General features: G+C 37.3%; 1 protein-coding gene across 2 annotated transcripts in view; it reads right to left on the bottom strand.

Annotated features, from left to right (window-relative positions):
* Positions 1-20,792, bottom strand: part of atg5 (ATG5 autophagy related 5 homolog (S. cerevisiae)) — a 193,696-nt gene that overhangs the window by 140,200 nt on the left and 32,704 nt on the right. For both annotated transcript variants that reach the window (XM_039747847.1, XM_039747849.1), the window contains 2 exons: positions 19,145-19,223; positions 8,943-9,105 (listed from right to left, as the gene is read on the bottom strand). In XM_039747847.1, coding sequence (XP_039603781.1) covers positions 8,943-9,105; positions 19,145-19,223 — 242 coding nt within the window. The remainder of the gene's footprint in view (positions 1-8,942; positions 9,106-19,144; positions 19,224-20,792) is intronic.

Raw genomic sequence — 20,792 nt, 5'->3', positions numbered from 1 at the left:
TGTAGAATTAAACAATTTCTTGCTGCTACCAAATAAAGCTGGCTATGTCTGAAGTAGCTTGAGCTTCCCAGAAATCTATATGCCTGCATGTGCTGACTTCATGTCCAAGCATCTATTAATGGTGCTTTTACTTGACAGCCACGATTCAGCCAGCTCTCTGGCATTCTTAGTATTTGCTCTGAATCTTACTTGCACCGTGTACCAGTTAAATAGTGTTTAAACTGGAGATGCCCCAGACCTCAGCATAAAACTGGAACCAACCCAATCTTCCATTCTACCTGGTGCAGTCTTCCTCATCACCATGGCGTATAACAAACCACAGGATGCACCCTCTCCACACCAGGCAATAAACTACCACATAAACAGGTAAACAATCTGAGACAGTTCTTTTTAATGCCAAAAGCAAGAAATCTGCAGCAGAGACACAAAATGCAACAGTATACCATGCAATGTTTTTAAATGTTATGTGAGAAAAGTGATGCACACAGGAAATACACTTGTATTTGTATGCCATGTATTAAAACCTCTTAACGCGCACACGTACCGGTCCCGGGACATAACAGTGTTTTAAAAACGTTACAGTAATGTGTGCATGCCCATCTGCCATGCATCTCGACATACTACCCATCAAATGAAACTTCAAAGTCTCGTCTTACCGATGATATAAACCATTTTGACACACAACAACCACAGCACTGACACTAAAGCCTTTTTTACAGAGAAGTACATACTGTTAAGAGTTGACTGTCCCTACCTTTGAAGACCCCCTGCAAGTCAAACATCAATATTTCCGAGCAGTATTGATCCCATTGTGTCCGTAAGGCTCCAGCGAATATAATCCAGTAAAACGATTTAGGTCTAAAACACACGATATATTCTCAAAGGGACAAAAACTCCAGAAAACGTTTCATAACTTGAGACCACCTACGTCATTTTTATTCATTTATATTGCTCATATCAGACGTAATTTGTTTCTGTCGGCGATAACCATGCTACCGCATGAAACACGGAAGTGTTAGCTTCTGATCGACACCTAAGTTGGCCAATTACGACGGGTCTGGGGTTGACTGGCACCTCGTATAGCCAACGAGTGTCACAGACAGCTTGAAGGATGACGTATAGCTCCAAACCCTGGTAGAATCTACCAGTTTGATTGGACACTGTGACTGACACTCAAAACTTACAGCCAATGAGCAGCCGAGCATTTTGATATGTAACTTGCCATACTAACTTGTAAACAAAACGATCAGAGCTGCGTGAAGGTGGCATTTGTGCCAGTCTGCAGAGTTGATGCGTGGTTGTTTATTGTGATTTCGCCAAGTTTTTTCGCATTTTAAATATGAATAAAAGTAGAAGTTTAAACGTAAATAAACGCTCGATTAAATAATAGATGCATGTATGTAGCGTTGCGAAAGTATTCAACCGCCCAGGAGACGTCTAATGGCAGAGAGCGGCGTGCACGCCCTTGTGCTTTCTGCTTGCTAGTGATTGCTGCCATCAAGTGGCACATGGAAAACGCTGAGCTGTGTTGTAACAGTTTGTAAAAGAAATATATATAGTTTGTGTGCATTTTATAAAAAAAAAAAAAGTAAAAAATAAATAATATAAATATATTTTTGGCCCATAAGACTTGTATTGACTATTTTTACATAGAAATGTGTATTTTTTATTGTTTTTATTATTTTTACAACTAATAGAGTGACACTGTATGTAGATATAGATTCCTTTAGGTGTAAGCTTTCAGTAGAGCCCTCATTGATATATGTGGGTTGAAGCATTCAGAAGTTATTACACTTTTTCCATATGTTCCAAAATGTGGATAATGGTCCCTCTAAAAAGCCCCTGGGCATGCCCACACAAAAACTGGTGTAAAAAATGTCATTTTTACAGGTATTCTTTTCAAATTTGAAATTTGAGTAGTCAACAAGTTATTCTGTTGGTACATAGTGTGTTTCTGTCCCCACCTACCTACTGCAGCTTTATTTTCCTTTATTTTCATAAAAAAAACTTAGGCGAGAACAAAAAAAATTGTTTTTTTTGTGAGTTCTAATGTGCATAACTTTTGATCAGTCACACCTACAGTGATTCTGACTACTAAGGGTGAAACTAGAGAATGTTACCTTTACAAAGAGACCAAACATGTGTTTATACTCCAGATAGTTCAATAACAGCAATGATTCTAATTTGGAGAGGTCGAATTACAAGCGATTTAGCAAAAATGACCCCGCTTTATAAGGGGTTTAATTAATAACAGTAATGTTTTTTCAGAATCACACAGATATGACAGGTAGATAATTCACTCGTAATATCATGTAATTAGAAAATTCAACTAAAAAATTGGTATGAAACCTTTAGTTTTCATACGAGTTTATGAACTGACTGATGCTTCAATCTATAGCTACCTTTTCTTGAAAGGTGGTGTGGCGAGCTTCTTCCAATTTTAACAATTTTAAATAAGGTCAGGTTAATTAAAGACAAAGGAAAGGCTGCAATTACAATTATGAAAGGTGACAGTCATTTTTCATCTTGAACTGTCTGCTCATACAAGCCCCTGCTTACTTAACTACACTGGTTTTAATAGTCTGACTGATCAGTGTAGTGACTATCTCTTTTGACAGTGGCTTCTCTTTCTCCTGTCAGTTGAATTTTCACCCCAACTTTCAATTCAACTCTGGATGCAGTCTGTCTGTGGCCATGAAGCAGGTTTAAATCTCAATCCAAGTTAACTTCCATTCAACTCTCACAGACACTAATGTTAACAGAAGAAGCACAACTTTTGCCCCTGGAACAACAGACTAGAACTCCTTCACAATTCTGGTGTTCCTGCACTCCTGAGCTTTCTGTTAGCTTCAGCAGGTCTTAAGCAGGCAACAGGATTCCAAGTCCTGGGCTATGTGCTGCGATGTACTGGGCTGGACATTTACAAATGGTCAGAACCCTGTCTCTATCTGCAAAAAATATACATGTCTCTACTTCTCAGTGCTTATAACAGATGACGATACAGGTGTGTATGGCTGACCCAATTATAAAGGATTATTTTACACATTGGAAAATGTTTGAACTTTACCATTAAAGTGACTCAGTTGGTTTAATTGTTGGTTTTCTGCCCTTCCCATTAATGATGTTCAAGCAGTTAATAAGTTTCTAAGTTTGATTAAATTTGATATATTGCAGTCAAGCAAAGCTCGATTAGCTAAACACAGCAAAAGAAAATAAGATTTGAAGAAGTGTTGACATTTAGTTGTCTTCATTGTCCACAGAAACACTACAGGTACATACACAATTCACAAGATTAAGCAGGTGAGAAAAAACTAGTCCTGCCAAAGAATCTGCCTGTAGAGGTGGAGGAACCTACTCAACAATAGCTAATTTCCAACACCACATTATCCAGAAAATTACCTTATTTTTCTCACATCTTAAGGAGTACAACACAGGGAAAGGCAGAGTAATTAGGTGACAGCTCACAGGTTCCTGTTTTTCTTCCCCCTTGGTCTATACCAAGGAGCACAATAAAGTTTTGCAATCTGATGTTAAAATCAAATAAGCAGCTTCAGCTACTGGTCATTAAAGGGCAACAAAATACCCAGTGTACAACACTTACTCAAATAAATTAAGAAATCAAGAGTAGCCTCTGAGGCTTAACAATCAGCTTATGAGTATTCACAACCCCCATAGGGTTCATCTGGCTGTTCTAAAATCTTCAAATACAGTACTTTTAACTTTCATTAGAACACTCTAGACAAGAACAGGCCATTCAGCCCAACAAAACTCGCCGGTCCTATCTACTTATTTCTTCCAAGAAAATATCAAGTCGAGTTTTGAAAGTCCCTAATGTCTTACGGTCTACCACACTACTTGGTAGCTTATTCCAAGTGTCTATCGTTCTTTGTGTAAAGAAAAACTTCCTAATGTTTGTGTGAAATTTACCCTTAACAAAATTCCAACTGTGTCCCCGTGTTCATGATGAATTAATTTTAAAATAACAGTCTCGATTCACTGTACTAATTCCCTTCATAATTTTAAACACTTCAATCATGTCACCTCTTAATCTTCTTTTGTTTAAACTGTATAGGCTCAGCTTTTTTAATCTTTCCTCATAATTCAACCCCTGTAGCCCTGGAATCAGCCTAGTCACTCTTCTCTGGACCTTTTCTTGCGCTGCTATGTCCTTTTTGTAGCCTGGAGACAAAAACTGCACACAGTACTCACGATGAGGCCTCACCAGTGCATTATAAAGGTTGAGCATATCCTCCTTAGACTTGTACTCCACACATCATGCTATATATTTTAACATTCTGTTAGCCTTCTTAATGGTTTCTGAACACTGTTGGGAATTCGATAGCTTAGAGTCCAGTATGACTCCTAAATCCTTCTCATAAGGTTTACTCTCGATTTTCCGACCGCCCATTGTGTATTCATACCTAACATTTTTACTTCCTATGTGTAATACTTTACATTTACTGACATTAAATTTCATCTGCCACAAATCTGCATGCTATCCAAGTCCTTCTGTAATGATATCCTATCTAAATCATTTATAAATATTAAAAATAGCAGCGGCCCTAGCACTGACTCTCTCTCTCTGGAGCACACCTGCGCTTCAATCCCCCTAATGATTGAGTCCCCAACTATCGCTATCTCTCTCTTTTTGGGAACTGGTTTTGAGGTGACCCATTGGGACTCCTCATCCCTGCCTACCACCTCAGAATTATCAGAGACACCGTCCAGCTCTGCAAGGACATGATAACGGTTGGACACTTCTAATTCTGGGGTTGATGCCCCCGGACAGTGTGCACCCTTTACCTTACGCCTTGTAACCATGACCCACCTATTCCTACCTGTCTGGTCTGGAATCTCCTCCTGCATTACCTTAGGGGTGCACTCTCTCTCTAAAGGACACCTGGGCCAAGTCTGCCAATTCCCTATTACAACGCAGGTCAGCCAACTCCTCCTCCAGTTCAGCGACCCTGAGCATGAGGTTACGGATCAGCTGGCATCCCTTGCAGATGTAGCCCTCATAGACAACTGGCTCTTCCAAACTATCATCTAAAAAGTCCAACATCCAAAAGGACCTGTATTGCACTGGCCTCATTATTAAAATTTGATTTGGGATTACTAAACTCCCTTAAGTTTTTTTTTCTTAAAATTAAACTTTTTCTTTCAGCTGCACCTTAACTTAAATGGTAACACTAAGATCTGCTACAGATATTTTACACCTTTTCCCCTTAAGCTCATGTACTGTTCTCACTCTCAGCTGCCTGCTATTTGTTTTTCTATGAGGTTAACTTTACTTTTCTCTCTCTCTTCTCCTAACTATGCGCTCCTCTTACTTATAAGCTCTCCACTCGCACAGTTTGTATTCCCCCGTATTAATGAACCCTTACGCTGTTGCCCACTTAACTGTTCTACCTTTGGACCGCTAAGGACGGTTTAATCTAAAATAAACAAATAAATAAAACTTTACTACCTTATTTGCTCCTACAGCCCCTTGTGCCTGATCGGCGTCTTAACGCTGGCCGCTTACCTGCGCACTGCTGAGCCTTCCACTTTTACTGCTTTGAAGTCAGCCGCAGCCTTTTTTTCTTTTCCTTTAAACTAAGGAATCGCTGTTACGACGACGCAGTTATTTACTTACAAATGCCGATATCAGTTACTGCTGCTTTCTACCCTGACTGCTCGGTGCTAATTCAAATACTGATAACAAGAACAGGTACAAGTAACTTTTCCAAGCGCACATCCAAACACCCAGCTACTTTTGCTCTTGTGCGGGCGAAAAAAAGCAAAAAAAAAAAAAACCCTTCTAAAGGGGAAAAAAAGCTTTAAAAATTCCTAAACGGTTCCTTAGCGGCAACCAAAACCCAAGTTTTTAAAGAGCAAAATGTATTTTTTTTTTATTTAACTCTCACACCACAGAACAGACCAAAAACTCTCAACAGCCTCTAGCGTTTGCAAAGCACTTGTCAGCACAAAGCACACGTCAGCCACGTGATCCAGAAGAGAGCACATGCATCAGGTAATAGCAATTGAATGTTTCCTTATTTTAAGGGACATATGTGTTTTCTATATGGATGCTCAGCCTCCATAGATGATCTTGCATCTTCCAATATGTCCCAATCTTAGTTAGTACCTGTATTTTCACTGGGACATACACCACCACCAAACACTAATACACCCACTGTCTACTCTTGTACTAATTTTTTTCTGAAGAAGTCAGGCTAACCTTATACTGTAGTCATATGTGGGGATATACAGAAATATATAGTTATTCTTAAGCTATGGACAAATCAACAATGCATGGATACACCAATAAGTATATCAACTCAGTATAATGGATTTTTACATGTATGAAATGAGTCGTGGACTTGAAGTTCAGGCAACAGAGAATTTAAACAAGGACTGGGGATAAAATATTAAAGGTAGGAAAACTATAAGGTGATTGGAATTTTCCTCTCATACAGTGCATCCGGAAAGTATTCACAGTGCATCACTTTTTCCGTATTTTGTTATGTTACAGCTTTATTCCAAAATGGATTAAATTCATTTTGGTCCTCATAATTCTACACACAGCACCCCATAATGACAACGTGAAAAAAGTTTACTTGAGGTTTTTGCAAATTTATTAAAAATAAAAAAAAATGAGAAATCACATGTACATAAGTATTCACAGCCTTTGCTGAAAACTTTGTTGATGCACCTTTGGCAGCAATTACAGCCTCAAGTCTTTTTGAATATGATGCCACAAGCTTGGCACACCTATCCTTGGACAATTTCGCACATTCCTCTTTGCAGCACCTCTCAAGCTCCATCAGGTTGGATGGGAAGCGTCGGTGCACAGCCATTTTACGTTCTCTCCAGAGATGTTCAATTGGAAGGTTCTCCTCTATCCACAGAGGACCTCTGGAGCTCTGACAGAGTGACCATCAGGTTCTTGGTCACCTCCCTGACTAAGGCCCTTCTCTCCCGATCGCTCAGTTTAGATGGCCAGCCAGTTCTAGGAAGAGTCTGGTGGTTTTGAACTTTTTCCTTTTATGGATGATGGAGGCCACTGTGCTCATTGGTGCCTTCAAAGCAGCAGAAATTTTATGTAACCTTCACCAGATTTGTGCCTCGAGACAATCCTGTCTTGGAGGTCTAGAGACAATTCCTTTGACTTCATGCTTGGTTTGTGCTCTGACATGAACTGTCAACTGTGGGACCTTATATAGACAGGTGTGTGCCTTTCCAAATCATGTCCAATCAACTGAATTTACCACAGGTGGACTCCAATTAAGATGCAGAAACATCTTAAGGATGATCAGGAGAAACAGGATGCACCTGAGCTCAATTTTGAGCTTCATGGCAAAGGCTGTGAATACTTATGTACATGTGCTTTCTCAGTTTTTTAATTTTTAATAAATTTGCAAAAATCTCAAGTAAACTTTTTTCACGTTGTCATTATGGGGTGTTGTGTGTAGAATTCTGAGGAAAAAAATGAATTTAATCCATTTTGGAATAAGGCTGTAACATAACAAAATGTGGAAAAAGTGATGCGCTGTGAATATTTTCCGGATGCACTGTATATAAGATGGTAACAGTATGCAGTAAAGGCAATACCTAGAACAATTGGTTTTTACTGGAGAAGAGACTGTACCAGCTATGCAGAATGAGTTAATCCCTTTTAAATGTGCATGTGTAGCAGTTAGATTTCTTTTCTCTCTACTGTATTATAAAAAAAAATCTTGGTGGAAGGGAGACGAGATGTGATCTTCTCAGAAGACACTTTAAAGACCTGCGAGAATGAAGAGATTGGCCACGGACTGCCTTGCGGGGACCTTAAACATGAGACTTGGTGCCAAGAGACTGCAATATGAAGTCCTGCGACAGACACTTTAATGTCAAGCGAGACAAGGCAGTGAGACAACATTTAAAACAAGTTCACGGACATCTAACCAACCAGTTATTAGAATGCTTTTCACAGACAGACATCATGTTTTCCCAGCTCTTAAAACAACAACAAGCGACAAGCAGAACACACAGCTTGCCAGCAGATGATCCGATTGCAACTCCTTAGCATGCGTTCAGCCCCCCCTTCACAACTCGAGCAGCGTTATACGTCCTCGAGAAAGAAATTTAACCACGCCTGGGGCCAGAAATAAAGGACTTGTATTGTTTTTACAAAAGTTTTAAAGTAAAAGTGAAAATAATGCATATGTCTCAATTCCCATGAAAATAACAATCTCTTTAAATTGTATATCCAGTAACCAAACCCAGGGGTGGGCGAGTGAAGCGAGAAGGGGGCGGAGACTCCTAGTATTTTATACACATTTGAGACATTAGAAAATATATATTAATTTATTTTACACACCCCTTTAATATTTGAAATAAAATAAAGCTACACTTGACACTTTGCACCATTCATTGGAGAGCTGCCCTGTGCTCCAAGATGAATTATCAGGTGTGGGCAGAGGTGCTACTAAAGACAAAACCACCACAAAGTATTAAGGGTAACAACACAAAAAAAAAAAAAATACAAAAACAAAGACAGATTAATTTTTCTAATCGCAAAATGACACTATACTACTTTATAAAACCTTCAAGGTTATTTCAAAGTACACTTTCCACTGTTTTAAGTAATAGAGAATTGTTACTAGTCCACTTGCATAATTGTTAGAGTCCAAAGTATTTCCCATTTAAAAGGTAAATTATAACATTTGCAAATGTCATTGCAAATATTCAGTTTAAATTATAACATCAATTAAAATCAAATTCTTGTTTTTTCCAAAAATAAAATATATAAATGAAAAAACGCAAGTATTTATCCTTGAATGCAAATATGATTGAGACCAAAACCCTAAAATGGACTTTACAGGGTATTCATTGACTAAATTCCTGATTTTGATAAAAAAAAGATGAAAAATAAATTATTGACTATTGAAATGAAGGGTTAAAACATTGACATTTACCATTCTGTAGGCCCATCCACAGCTGTTTGTGGTCCTTCTTTTGCATCTCATTGATCACTTGTCCTTTGTGCTTTAAGGCATCAGCTTCTTTAATGCTAGACATAAAATGAGCTTCTATAACAGAATTTGAAGGGCAGTGCAGAAGATCCTTTTCTGGAAAGTCCTGAAAGAAAGTAAACACAGTGAAACCCTGTATCAGGAAAAAGTATTAAAGAAGCCATGTTGAGTTCTCTTTGTAAAAGGCCAACAACAGTGAAAAACTGTGTTTTAATAAGACATTTAAAACAAACTTGACCTATTTTTTAAAGTAAAACCTAATCTTCCAGCATTCTGAAAACATGAGTAAGGAGGATACCATTTAAAACAGTTCAGTGCTCTCAGACAATAAGGTATCAAGTAACTCTTATAAGATGTGATAAACAACGCTTGAAATTTTGGTGAAGAATATATGTTATTATACAACAATGCAGTATATAATGACATATATTGAAAGCATATATACACTGCCCTCCATAATGTTTGGGACAAACAATTCAGAGGTTATCAAATTGCACATTGCAGATTTTAATTTAAGGGTATCTGCATTCATTTCGGCCACACCATATACAAATTACAACACTTATTATACACGTTTCCCCCCTTGCATGGGACCATAAAGTTTAAGACAATTGACACCACATGTGTTTGTGTTTACTCAGGTGTGTTTCGTTGCTTCATTAGTGTACACATAAGATACCTAGGCTTATTTCTACCTTTTGGAACTGTAATTATCTTTGTTCAACATGAGAATAACAGCTGTCAAAAGGAGCCATTATGAGGCTGAAAAACAAGAAAAAAACCTATTCGATACAGTGATAAAACCTTAAAATTACCTAAATCAACTGTCTGGAATATCATTAAGAAGAAAGTACGCACTGGTGAGCTACAGTAAGTAATGGCAAAGATATTGGTAGGCCAATATCTTCTGATAACAGAAGAATCTTCATTATGGTTAAGAAAAAGACAAAAATACCTGTCCAGTTGATCAAAAACAGTCTTAAGAAGGCAGATGTGTTTGTGTCAAAGACTACTATCCAAAGAAGACTTCACGAACAGAAATGCAAAGGCCACAATGCAAGATGCAATCCACTATTTAGCTACAGAAACATGACCATACTACAATTTATGAAAATGTATTTAAAAGAGTCTGCTGAATTCTGCAAAAAAGTCTTGTGGACAGACAAGGCCAAGATTAACCTGAATTAGAGAGATGGCAAGAGCAAAGTGTGGCAATGAAAAGGAACGGCCCAAGATTCAAAGCATACCACCTTGACTATTAAACATGGTAGTAGGGGTGTTTTAGCTAGGACATGTGTGGTTGCCACAGGAACCGGCACACTTATCTTCATTGATGATGTAAATTTTGATGGCAGTGGCACAATGAATTCTGAGGTATATAGAAACATCACATCTGCTCAGGTTTAAGTGAATGCCTCCAAACTCATTGCATGGCGCTTTATTCTACAACATGATAATGATCCCAAACATACTACTAAGGCAACACAGGAGTTTTACAAAGTAAACAATTGAAAATTCTTGAATATCCAAGCCAGTCATCGATTTAAATCAAATTAAGCATGCCTTCAATATGCTAAAGGGAAAAACTAAGGGACAAGCCCCCAAAACAAGCAGAAGCTGAAGATGGCTGCTTTAGAGGTTTGGCAGAACATCACCAGAGAAGATACTCAGCACCTGGTGATGTCTATATATCACAGATTTCAAGCAGTCACTGCATGCAAGTGATATGCAAAATACTAAATATGAGTGCTTTAATATACCCACCATTACTACTGTACGTCCTAAACATTATGGTGCTCTGAAATGGAGAACCATGTAGAAAAACTGTTATAATTTCTACATAGTGTGACTTAAATGTATGCAAATACCTTTCAATGAAAGTCTGCAATGTCCATTTTTATCACACTTGAATTGTTTCATTTGTAATTTTAAACTCTGGAGCAGTGGGGTAAGAAAAGGAAAAATGCATCTTTGACACAGATATTATGGAGTGCACTGAATGCATGTATATGTATGTATAAAGTATACACTATCTATAAATACAACTTTAAATTAACCAGCCGGTACCTCTCAGCACAAAATACCAATCACTTTATTATAGTGCTCTGACTGCTTTGTCACAGCAGAACTATTTTTGAACTGTCAACTGAAATCAGATGTATTCTGAATGCTTTTTTATGTGCAGTTCCCAGGATGATTTTCAATCAAATGCTGCTTTAAATGTGGACATCAACAATAAAGAATATAACTATTAAAAAGTATTGAAAATGCTATTATATAAGGCCACATATATATATATATATATATATATATATATATATATATATATATATATATATATATATATATATATATATATATATACACACACATATTTTTGTTGTTAGAGAAATCATAAAAACTACTTTTTTTCCCAAATAAGCTTTGTTTCAGATTAGTATATTACAGAACAAAATTTTAAAAAATGACAGCTTATAATTATGCCATATGTATTAAGGAGTAATATTTTGCATATATTTTAATACCGTAGTTAAAAGTATGTATTATAAGAAAATATTCTTTATTTTAGTATTTTTATGGCCACTGAACAATACGCCTAGAGAATTATAGTATGCTAATAAAAAATGAACAGTTTGGTCTATAGTTTAATTATATAAATGGCAAAGTTAATGCTTTAATATAGGACATGAGGCTTCTATACGTCAGGTTATTCAGAAGCTTAGTGTAGTTTTTTACAGGAATAAAGAAAAAACAAAGGAATTGGTATTAGAATCAGAGATCGGTATATGTCATAAAAAAAAAAATCCTGATCGGAGCATCCCTAGGTGAAAGGCATGTCTGTATTGGAGTTGGACGAGGGCAGCATTGGTCCAAACCTTGCTGGATAACAACAAGCGCACAAGCAGAAGCAGTTCTCCATAAAAGCCACACATTATTGTTAACAATGGGAGCAGACTGATCACAAGCTGCCCCAGAAGGCGCAATTTGCTAGCAACCAAGGACACTGAATGCACACTATCAGTCAAAAGATTTAGAACACCTCAGTTCTTCCAGTTTTTCTTTGCATTTAGTCAGCTGAAATGCAATGAATGACCTAAAATGTTGAAAGCTAAGCAGTAAACTGCCAGAGGTTTAAATTTAAAGTTTAGGAAAAAAAGGAAATTTCAGAGTATTACAAATGGGCCTTCTTCAAGGAACAATATACTGTATTACAACCTACAGATGTTCTGCAGCAATTAAAATAAATTAAGCCTTGCAAGTTTAGGCAAACAATTTGCACAGGTGTCCCAACTTCTGTTGATTACTTAAAACACTTCACTTAGAACACTCTAGACGAGAACAGGCCATTCAGCCCAACAAAGCTCGCCAGTCCTATCCACTTATTTCTTCCAAGAAAACATCAAGTCTAGTTTTGAAAGTCCCTAATGTCTTACTGTCTGCCACACTACTTGGTAGCTTATTCCAAGTGTCTATCGTTCTTTGTGTAAAGAAAAACTTCCTAATGTTTGTGCAAAATTTACCCTTAAGTTTCCAATCGTGTCCCTTGGTTCTTGATGAATCATTTTAGTCTCGATCCACAGTACTAATTCCCTTCATAATTTTAAACACTTCAATCATGTCACCTCTTAATCTCCTTTTGCTTAAACTGTAAAGGCTCAGCTCTTTTAATCTTTTCTCATAATTCAACCCCTGTAGCCCTGGAATCAGCCTAGTCGCTCTTCTCTGGGCCTTTTCTAGAGCTGCTATGTACTTTTTGTAGCCTGGAGACAAAAACTGCACACAGTACTCAAGATGATGCCTCAGCACTGCATTATAAAGGTTGAGCATAACCTCCTTGGACTTGTACTCCACAACGTGCTATATATTTTAACATTCTGTTAGTCTTCTTAATGGCTTCTGAACACTGTCGGGAATTCGATAGCTTAAAAGAGTCCAGTATGACTCCTAAATCCTTCTCATAAGGTGTACTCTCGATTTTCCGACCGCCCATTGTGTATTCATACCTAACATTTTTACTTCCTATGTGTAATACTTTACATTTACTGACATTAAATTTAATCTGCCACAAATCTGCCCAGTTCTGTATGCTATCCAAGTCCTTCTGTAATGATATAACTAATTCCAAATTATCTGTTAGTCCACCTATCTTGGTATCATCTGCAAACTTAACCAGTTTAAACGGAACCTGGGCACAGGCAGGCAGACATGCTGTATTTACAATAAAGATCAGTGCACACAAACCCCAAGTCCCCAAAGTCCAGGCCTCTCACACATTTTGCCTTTCTTCTGTTCACCTCCACCTGACTCCGGCCTCGAATGAAGGGAGGCGGCCCCTTTTATCTTCACCCGGATATGCTCCAGGTGCTCCCCAGCAATCACCCGCCGACACGCCCCTGTGTGGCGGAAGTGCCGGCTGTACTCCCGGAAGCACTCTGGTTGTACCTGCTTCTCTTCCCCCCAGCACTTCCTGGTGTGGCGGAAGTGCTGAGGTCCAGGGTTCCCAAGGCTTTGGGGCACCCCCTGGCAGTGACTACGGGCCCCTACAGGGTTGGGCTTCCATGCCCTCAGCCCGTGACCCCCAAAGTAACCAGGGTGGCAGCCCTCACGTGATCCAAGATAGGCACACGCCCTCTTCCGGTCCCTCAAGGCGTCCCGGCCGGGTCGTCGCCCCTGGCATTCCTGACACCAGCTTGTTACTTATATTCCTATCTAAATCATTTATATACAGTATATTAAAAATAGCAGCGGCCCTAGCACTGACCCCTGTGGAACACCACTCATAACATCGGCCAGTTCTGATGAGGTTCCTTGCACCATCGCCCTCTGCTTCCTGTGTGTGAGCCAATTCTGTACCCATCTAAAAACATCACCCTGAACTCCCACTTCTTTTAATTTGATGCCCAACCTCTCATGTGGCACCTTATCAAATGCTTTCTGAAAGTCCAGATAAATAGTATCATAAGCTCCACTTTGATCATATCCTTTTGTTGCCTCCTCATAGAATTCCAGCATGATAGATAGATAGATAGATAGATAGATAGATAGATAGATAGATAGATAGATAGATAGATAGATAGATACATAGATAGATAGATAGATAGATAGATACATAGATAGATACATAGATACATAGATACATACATACATACATACATACATACATTATTAATCCCAAGGGGAAATTCACATAATCCAGTAGCAGTATACTGATACAAAGAAACAATATTAAATTAAATAGTAAAAAAAAATGAAAAAAATTATTAGTAAAACACAACCTCCCTCTTCTGAACTCATTCTGACTGTTCAGAATAACTCCTGTCCTTGCCAGATGTTGCTCAACCTTATCCTTAATAATTCCTTCCATTAATTTTCCTGTGATGCATGTTAAGCTTACTGGCCTATAGTTGCTTGGATCTGCCCTGTCACCCTTTTTATATAATGGGATGATATTTGCCATTTTCCAGTGCTTCGGAATCTCTCCAGTGCGCAGTGACTTCCTAAAAATAGGTGTCAAGGGTTTATTTATGTACTCACTAGCAGTCCTTAAGAACATGAGGATAAATATTATCTGGTCCTGGTGATTTGTTTGATTTCATTTTATTTAATCTGAGCAGCACTTCTCCCTCTACAATTTCCAAATCCCTCAGTACCTCCTTAGTAGTCGTGTTTACCTCTGGGAGGTTGTCCACTTGCTCACTTGTAAACACCTCAGAAAAATGTAAGTTTAGGGCATCCACTATTTCACTGTCTGTATCTTTTAATTCCCCTTTACTATTCCTGATGCACTTGACCTCCTCTTTGACTGTTCTTTTACTACTAAAATACTGAAAGAATCTCTTAGGGTCTTCTTTCACCTTATCTGCTATATTCCTCTCCAACTGTCTTTTAGCCTCCCTGATATCCTTCTTAATGGTTGCCCTCATGTTCTCATACACTCTACAATTCACTTTGCAGTCATTAGTCTTATATGCCTTATAAAGCAGTTTTATCCTTTGCAGCTTCTTTTATAAATCTTTATTAGTTCACCGTGGAGTTTTTTTTAGTTTCATATTAATTCCAAATTTAGGTATGTATCTGTCCTGCATTACATGTAAAACATTTTTAAACCTGTTCCACTGCTCCTCGACTGTCTCCCTCTTAAAAGCTTATCCCAGTCTATCCTACTTAGACTTTGCCGCATCTGCTCAAAATTAGCCCTACCAAAGTTCAACTTCACAATTTTAGTCTTTGCATCTGCACTCTTACAAAATATTGATAATTGTATTACATTATGGTCACTTGACCCTAGTGGTTCAATCACCTCTACACCCTCAATTCTTTCCTGATTATTACAAAATACTAAATCCAGACAGGCTTCACCCCGTGTTGGTGCTTTAACATGCTGTGTTAAAAAAAAACAGTCACTGATTACTTCTAAAAACTCCTGCTCTTGTGCTCCTCCATCTGCAAGGTTATCCCGGTTAATATTTGGATAATTAAAAGCTTCACCCTCACTACACCCTCTAAAGTACTACTTGGACAATACTATACTGTGGAAAGTTGTAAATTCCATGCTAATGACAAGAAAGTGGCAATTAACAGATGAAATAAGACAGAGCACTATTACCCTTAGACCTGTAGGCCTTTTATTTAAAGAAATTGAAGAAAAAAAAAAATCAAGAGTGTCAGCGAGTATGGTGTCCTACACAATTTCCAATTGGAAACTGAGAGATACTCTAATAGGAAGAGATTTGGCAGACCCAAAATCACAACCCAATCAGAAGACAACTTTATAAGTGTCACCAGCTTGCATTATAAGTGCCTCACAGCACAACAGCTTCAAGCACAACTTAACAGTGGTCGAAAAAAGCAAGTCTCAGTTTTTGCTCTAGAGGAGATTTTGTGCTGCAGGTTTGACATGGCGAGTGGCAGCAACAAAACCATTTCTTAAAGGATAAAATCAGGCCTTGAAATACTGGCTGTGGACTTCTGCAGACTAGGAAAAAGTCTTATGGACCACGGAATAAAAATTTGAAATTGTAGGTTCACAACTCAGAATGTTTGTATACCGTTGAATTGGTAAAAGGATGGTTTCTCAGTGTGTGACACCAACTGTCAAACATGGAGGAGGAAGTGTGATGGTCTGGGATTCTTTTGCTGAAGGCACAGTTGGTGACTGGCATTCTGAATCAAAAGTGTTATCACAGTTTGGCTGTTATATCAGCTAAAGGTGGCTACTTTTATGAATCAAAAAGTTGAATAAAACTTTGCATACTTAATGATTTCTTCATTTATTTTTATTTGCTATTGTTTATTTGTTCTATGCACTGATTTCATGAAAAATTACGATATTAAAATGTGCCCATTTCCAACTGAAAAAAACTGAGGTGATGTAAAACTTTTGACAGGTATTGTAAAACCTCAAAGAGAAAACTGCAGTACTACCTGCAATCAAAAGGTGTGACCAAGGTGGTGATGGAGAAGCGCTCCTGTACAAAGAAAGGCACACTGAAGGTCTTTCCACATGCCAGACGGAGCTGACCAAGAAAAGACCAAATCATCAGTCATATGAAACCATATGTATACCTTCTTTGATTCTGAGAACTATTAATTGTAACTTCTACAGCAATATCGAAAAAACAATTGACAACCTCCTAGATAAAAAATGTCAACTCGATGACAACACGCTGTATGCTTGCAAATATCAAATGAAAATTGACTTCTTTGGTTTGCATCTCCTTTAATTCAAATATTTCCCTCTGAGATAAGCCCTAGGTAGGATAATGTATGATATTAATTTGACCTTTGAATGTCAACTAAAACTTAATGTTCTCATACATCTACAAGACCAACAAGAATCCAGACTAATTCAGTAATTTTAATTAATTACACTTCATGCTGAACTTTGAAAAGCATAGAGATATGGAGGTGTAAACCTATGTGTGTGTTAATGGGCCCTGTTTAGGGCTGTTTCCTGCCTTGAAGCCAATATTGCTAGAACAGGGTTTAGCCCATCACAATTCTAAATTGGATTAAACAGGCTTGAAAATTTAATCTAATGATACATTAATCCCTGTGTTACTTGCACATGCTTCTTTATTTGCATTTGTTGTTTTTGATTGTACTGTATTTATTAGTTTGCATGCAGTTACATTATTTTCTCAGTAAAGTTAATGGCACATGTGATTAATGATTCTGTAAAGAATAAAGATTGACTTACACAAGCACTAACTCAGGAACACAAAATTATATAAAGCATACATTTAAACTAAGTAGCCTATATAAATGCAATAATGTTTTACACATATAATAAACACATATATTCTTAAATGTACTCATTCCAATTCAGAATCATTGGAAACTATAGCCATATCCCTTGTTGTAACCAGCTCATGGCAGAAACAGCCAGCATAACAGCTATTGAAGACTATAGACATGCTTACATTTACACTCATTCAAACCAGTCCTATGTAGATAGTACAGTATCTACACATAATGAAAAACATGAAAAAGTGCTTTCAGGTACAACTAAGTATGCCTTTTATATATTAAAAAACTACTTGTAAGGTATATGTCACATTTACGGAGTAAAGCGAAGTCTTCCGATTTCACATCTTCACAACTATTTATTCAATTCTGCTGTTAAATGCAATTCAACAAATACAAAAGAAGAAGTAAATAAAACAAAACCATGCTGCCATTCAAACTAGAGTAAGTCTACTTGAGTTTCTTTGTCATCATCTATGATTAGTCAAAACATTACTGGGAGTCAATATTTCACATCATTTGTTTTTGTTGCCTCCACCTACATTTATCTAGAATCATTCTAATACTTTTACAAAAACTGGGTGCTGTTTTGGTGTGTTTTGCATGAAGTGACAGAAAGCACTAATTCACATGACACTGCATGTGATACATTATTCCTCAAGTATTTATGTCTGTACTCCAGCTGAAAGCATATAAAAAATTATATCAAACAGAAGACTGCAGAAGAAAATTGTTTAAGTTCAAAAGAAGCCAGAGTAGCAAATGGATCAAGAAAGGAAGCAACTCTAGACAGGACACCAGAGTATACCAAGGCACCTGTATTAGAAGATCCAGTATATTTTTTTGCATTTTTTAGAATACTTCCTGAAACTACCTTTAATGTATATACTATCCATAACATGACAAAACTATTTTTGTACAATATCATGTTGAATTCATATTATACAAAAATGAACATTAACTTGAAACAGAGATATTGTTTTTTATTATTCGTCAATTGATTAGGCAGTTGTTTTTCCTTGTAAGATTTGCCACATCCTAAATACTAGTACATGTATTTAACTGGATGAACTAGGATTCACTCAGAGTCTTTAAAATTACTGTAACTGCTGCCTTTTTTCTTATGCAGGAGACCTAATTAACTACAATGCACATGCACCATTCTTCTCGTGGACTGTTCAAGCAGGGGTGTCTCCACGGACTTACATCTGAAAATATCACCATGTGAAAATATCACAAGTCAAACTCTTGTGACTGTTGACAGCTTGCTTAATTTCTTACATTACATTTAAAAGGATCTTTGAAAATTCAACAACATTTTGCATTACAAGAGACATTTTGCAGGTTCAAACACCCTGGATACGCACTTTCTGATTAATGTGTTTGCAACTATCACATTAGTCTTTCCCTCCTACCTAATACTGATATCAAGACTAAATGCCTGTTAAATAAATAACATGTACAGTTAATAAAATGTAAGTTATTGCCATACAGAGTTTTTTTCCATATTTTGCTGAGATTTTTTAGGCAGAATTTGTTGAGAATTGTATGTATAGCGTGTGTTAGCCCATACTGCACTTTTTTCTTTAAACTCTATTCAATATTACTTTGATGAATTCTATCGCAAGTCATTATCATAATTGCCCTTTTATACATAACAAATCAACTTGCTTAATAATAAAAAAAAAAAAAAAAAGTAGTTCAAATATTCAAATTCAAAAAGTGAAAACTGACAAGACATTATTGAAGTACAGGAGGCTAACACTTGAGACAGAGAGAGGATGGGCACATGGACTGACAGCACCACCTGAACTGGGACCCAAGTGCAGCGAGTGACACCTCAGCACCACAATGAAACAGTTTTGAGAGAAGAAAAATTAAATCAAGAACTAACCTACCTTAAAGTGCACAGTAATGCTCCAAGGAAGTGCTGTGTGAGAGGCATGGAGGTCAAAGAGTAAGCCAATTGGGTAATGCCTGTTAAAAGAGTTCAAACATATATAACCTATTAAATATATTCACATCACTGATAAAAACAGAAAGAACAGGACAAAGGTAAAAACAAATTGTTGCATACTGCACATTAGAGTCAATTTGGATAACCTGAATTTAGTTAAAATTATTCACCTAGTTATCTTCTTGAACAATTACATGATATACATTTTTCTAAATTTACAAGATAATGTTTTTGAGGACACAAAAACTGCATATAAAGTCTATTTTGTTATTTGTCTTGCACAGTATATGCTTCCAAACAGGTTTTGGTGGTGTTCTTTTGTGGGTGCTACATTTCTAACCTGGCAAAGTTTTTTTTTTATGCTATAAGAGTATGCTCAGAGAACTGCCTGTCAATGTGTGATGGGCATGAGGCACAAACAGATTACCCAACAGATCCACTGCCTTAAGTTAATTTGTGCCGTATTAACTTTCATTCAAAATATGCTTCAAATAACAAATGCTTCCAAAAGCAAATGAGAATCTCAGTAAGGGTTTCACCAAAATCGTCCCTAGACATAACGTCTGATGAAGAGTCATCTCTATGATCTCATAAAAAACAGACAGTGTTGGGTTTGTTTCTAAGATCTGCTGGTAATCAACAACATTTTCCTAAGAACACTTAACTTTTTATTCCCATATAATTCTATAAATATTAGCACAATAGAACTCACATTATTAAAGTTATTATCTTTGCAATGCTGTAAACAGTTTAATTCAACTTTGACTGTGTCTGGATTTTTTTATATTCTGGAATGTAACAATCTCCTAATATTTTACAATTACCTATTATTATGTAATAACCTACTATTATAAACTTTATAATTGTCTGTTATACAACTTCTTACTTATTTTTTCTTTTCAAACCAATTCTTATGTTTTTTTCCCCCATTAAAGCTCAATCTACACCATAAGGCAGGGATGGGCAATGTAGGTCCTGGAGAGCCGCAGTGGCTACAGGTTTTCATTCTAACCCAGCTGCTTAATCTATACTAATAAAAGGCAAAGCCCTCACTCACTCACTCACTCATCACTAATTCTCCAACTTCCCGTGTAGGTAGAAGGCTGAAATTTGGCAGGCTCATTCCTTACAGCTTACTTACAAAAGTTGGGCAGGTTTCATTTCGAAATTCTACCTAATGGTCATAACTGGAAGGTATTTTTCTCCATTAACTGTAATGGAGTTGAGCTGGAAAGACGTGGGGGGGCGGAGTTTCGCGTGACATCATCACGCCTCCCACGTAATCACGTGAACTGACTGTTAACGCAGTGCGTAGAAAACCAGGAAAACCTCCAAAAAGCGCTTAAGAAAACATGCATTATATAATTGAGAAGGCAGCGAAACAATAAGAAGCGAGCGAGTGACATATACTACCATATTCATGAGTGCTGCTACCTCGGAAAGAAAGCAAGGTGTAAACCTAAACTTTAAATTAAGTTCATAGACAGGCTACCGCTGGCATTTCACATGCCCACAGGTAATGCGGGATACATGTTTAATGAGAGGACGCAGGATATAAACGAGAGTTTTGATCACTTTGTAACTAAGTT

Source organism: Polypterus senegalus, chromosome 3 (assembly GCF_016835505.1).
Source record: "Polypterus senegalus isolate Bchr_013 chromosome 3, ASM1683550v1, whole genome shotgun sequence".
Classification (NCBI taxonomy): Eukaryota; Metazoa; Chordata; class Cladistia; order Polypteriformes; family Polypteridae; genus Polypterus; species Polypterus senegalus.
This window is presented reverse-complemented; position numbering and strand designations above follow the sequence as displayed.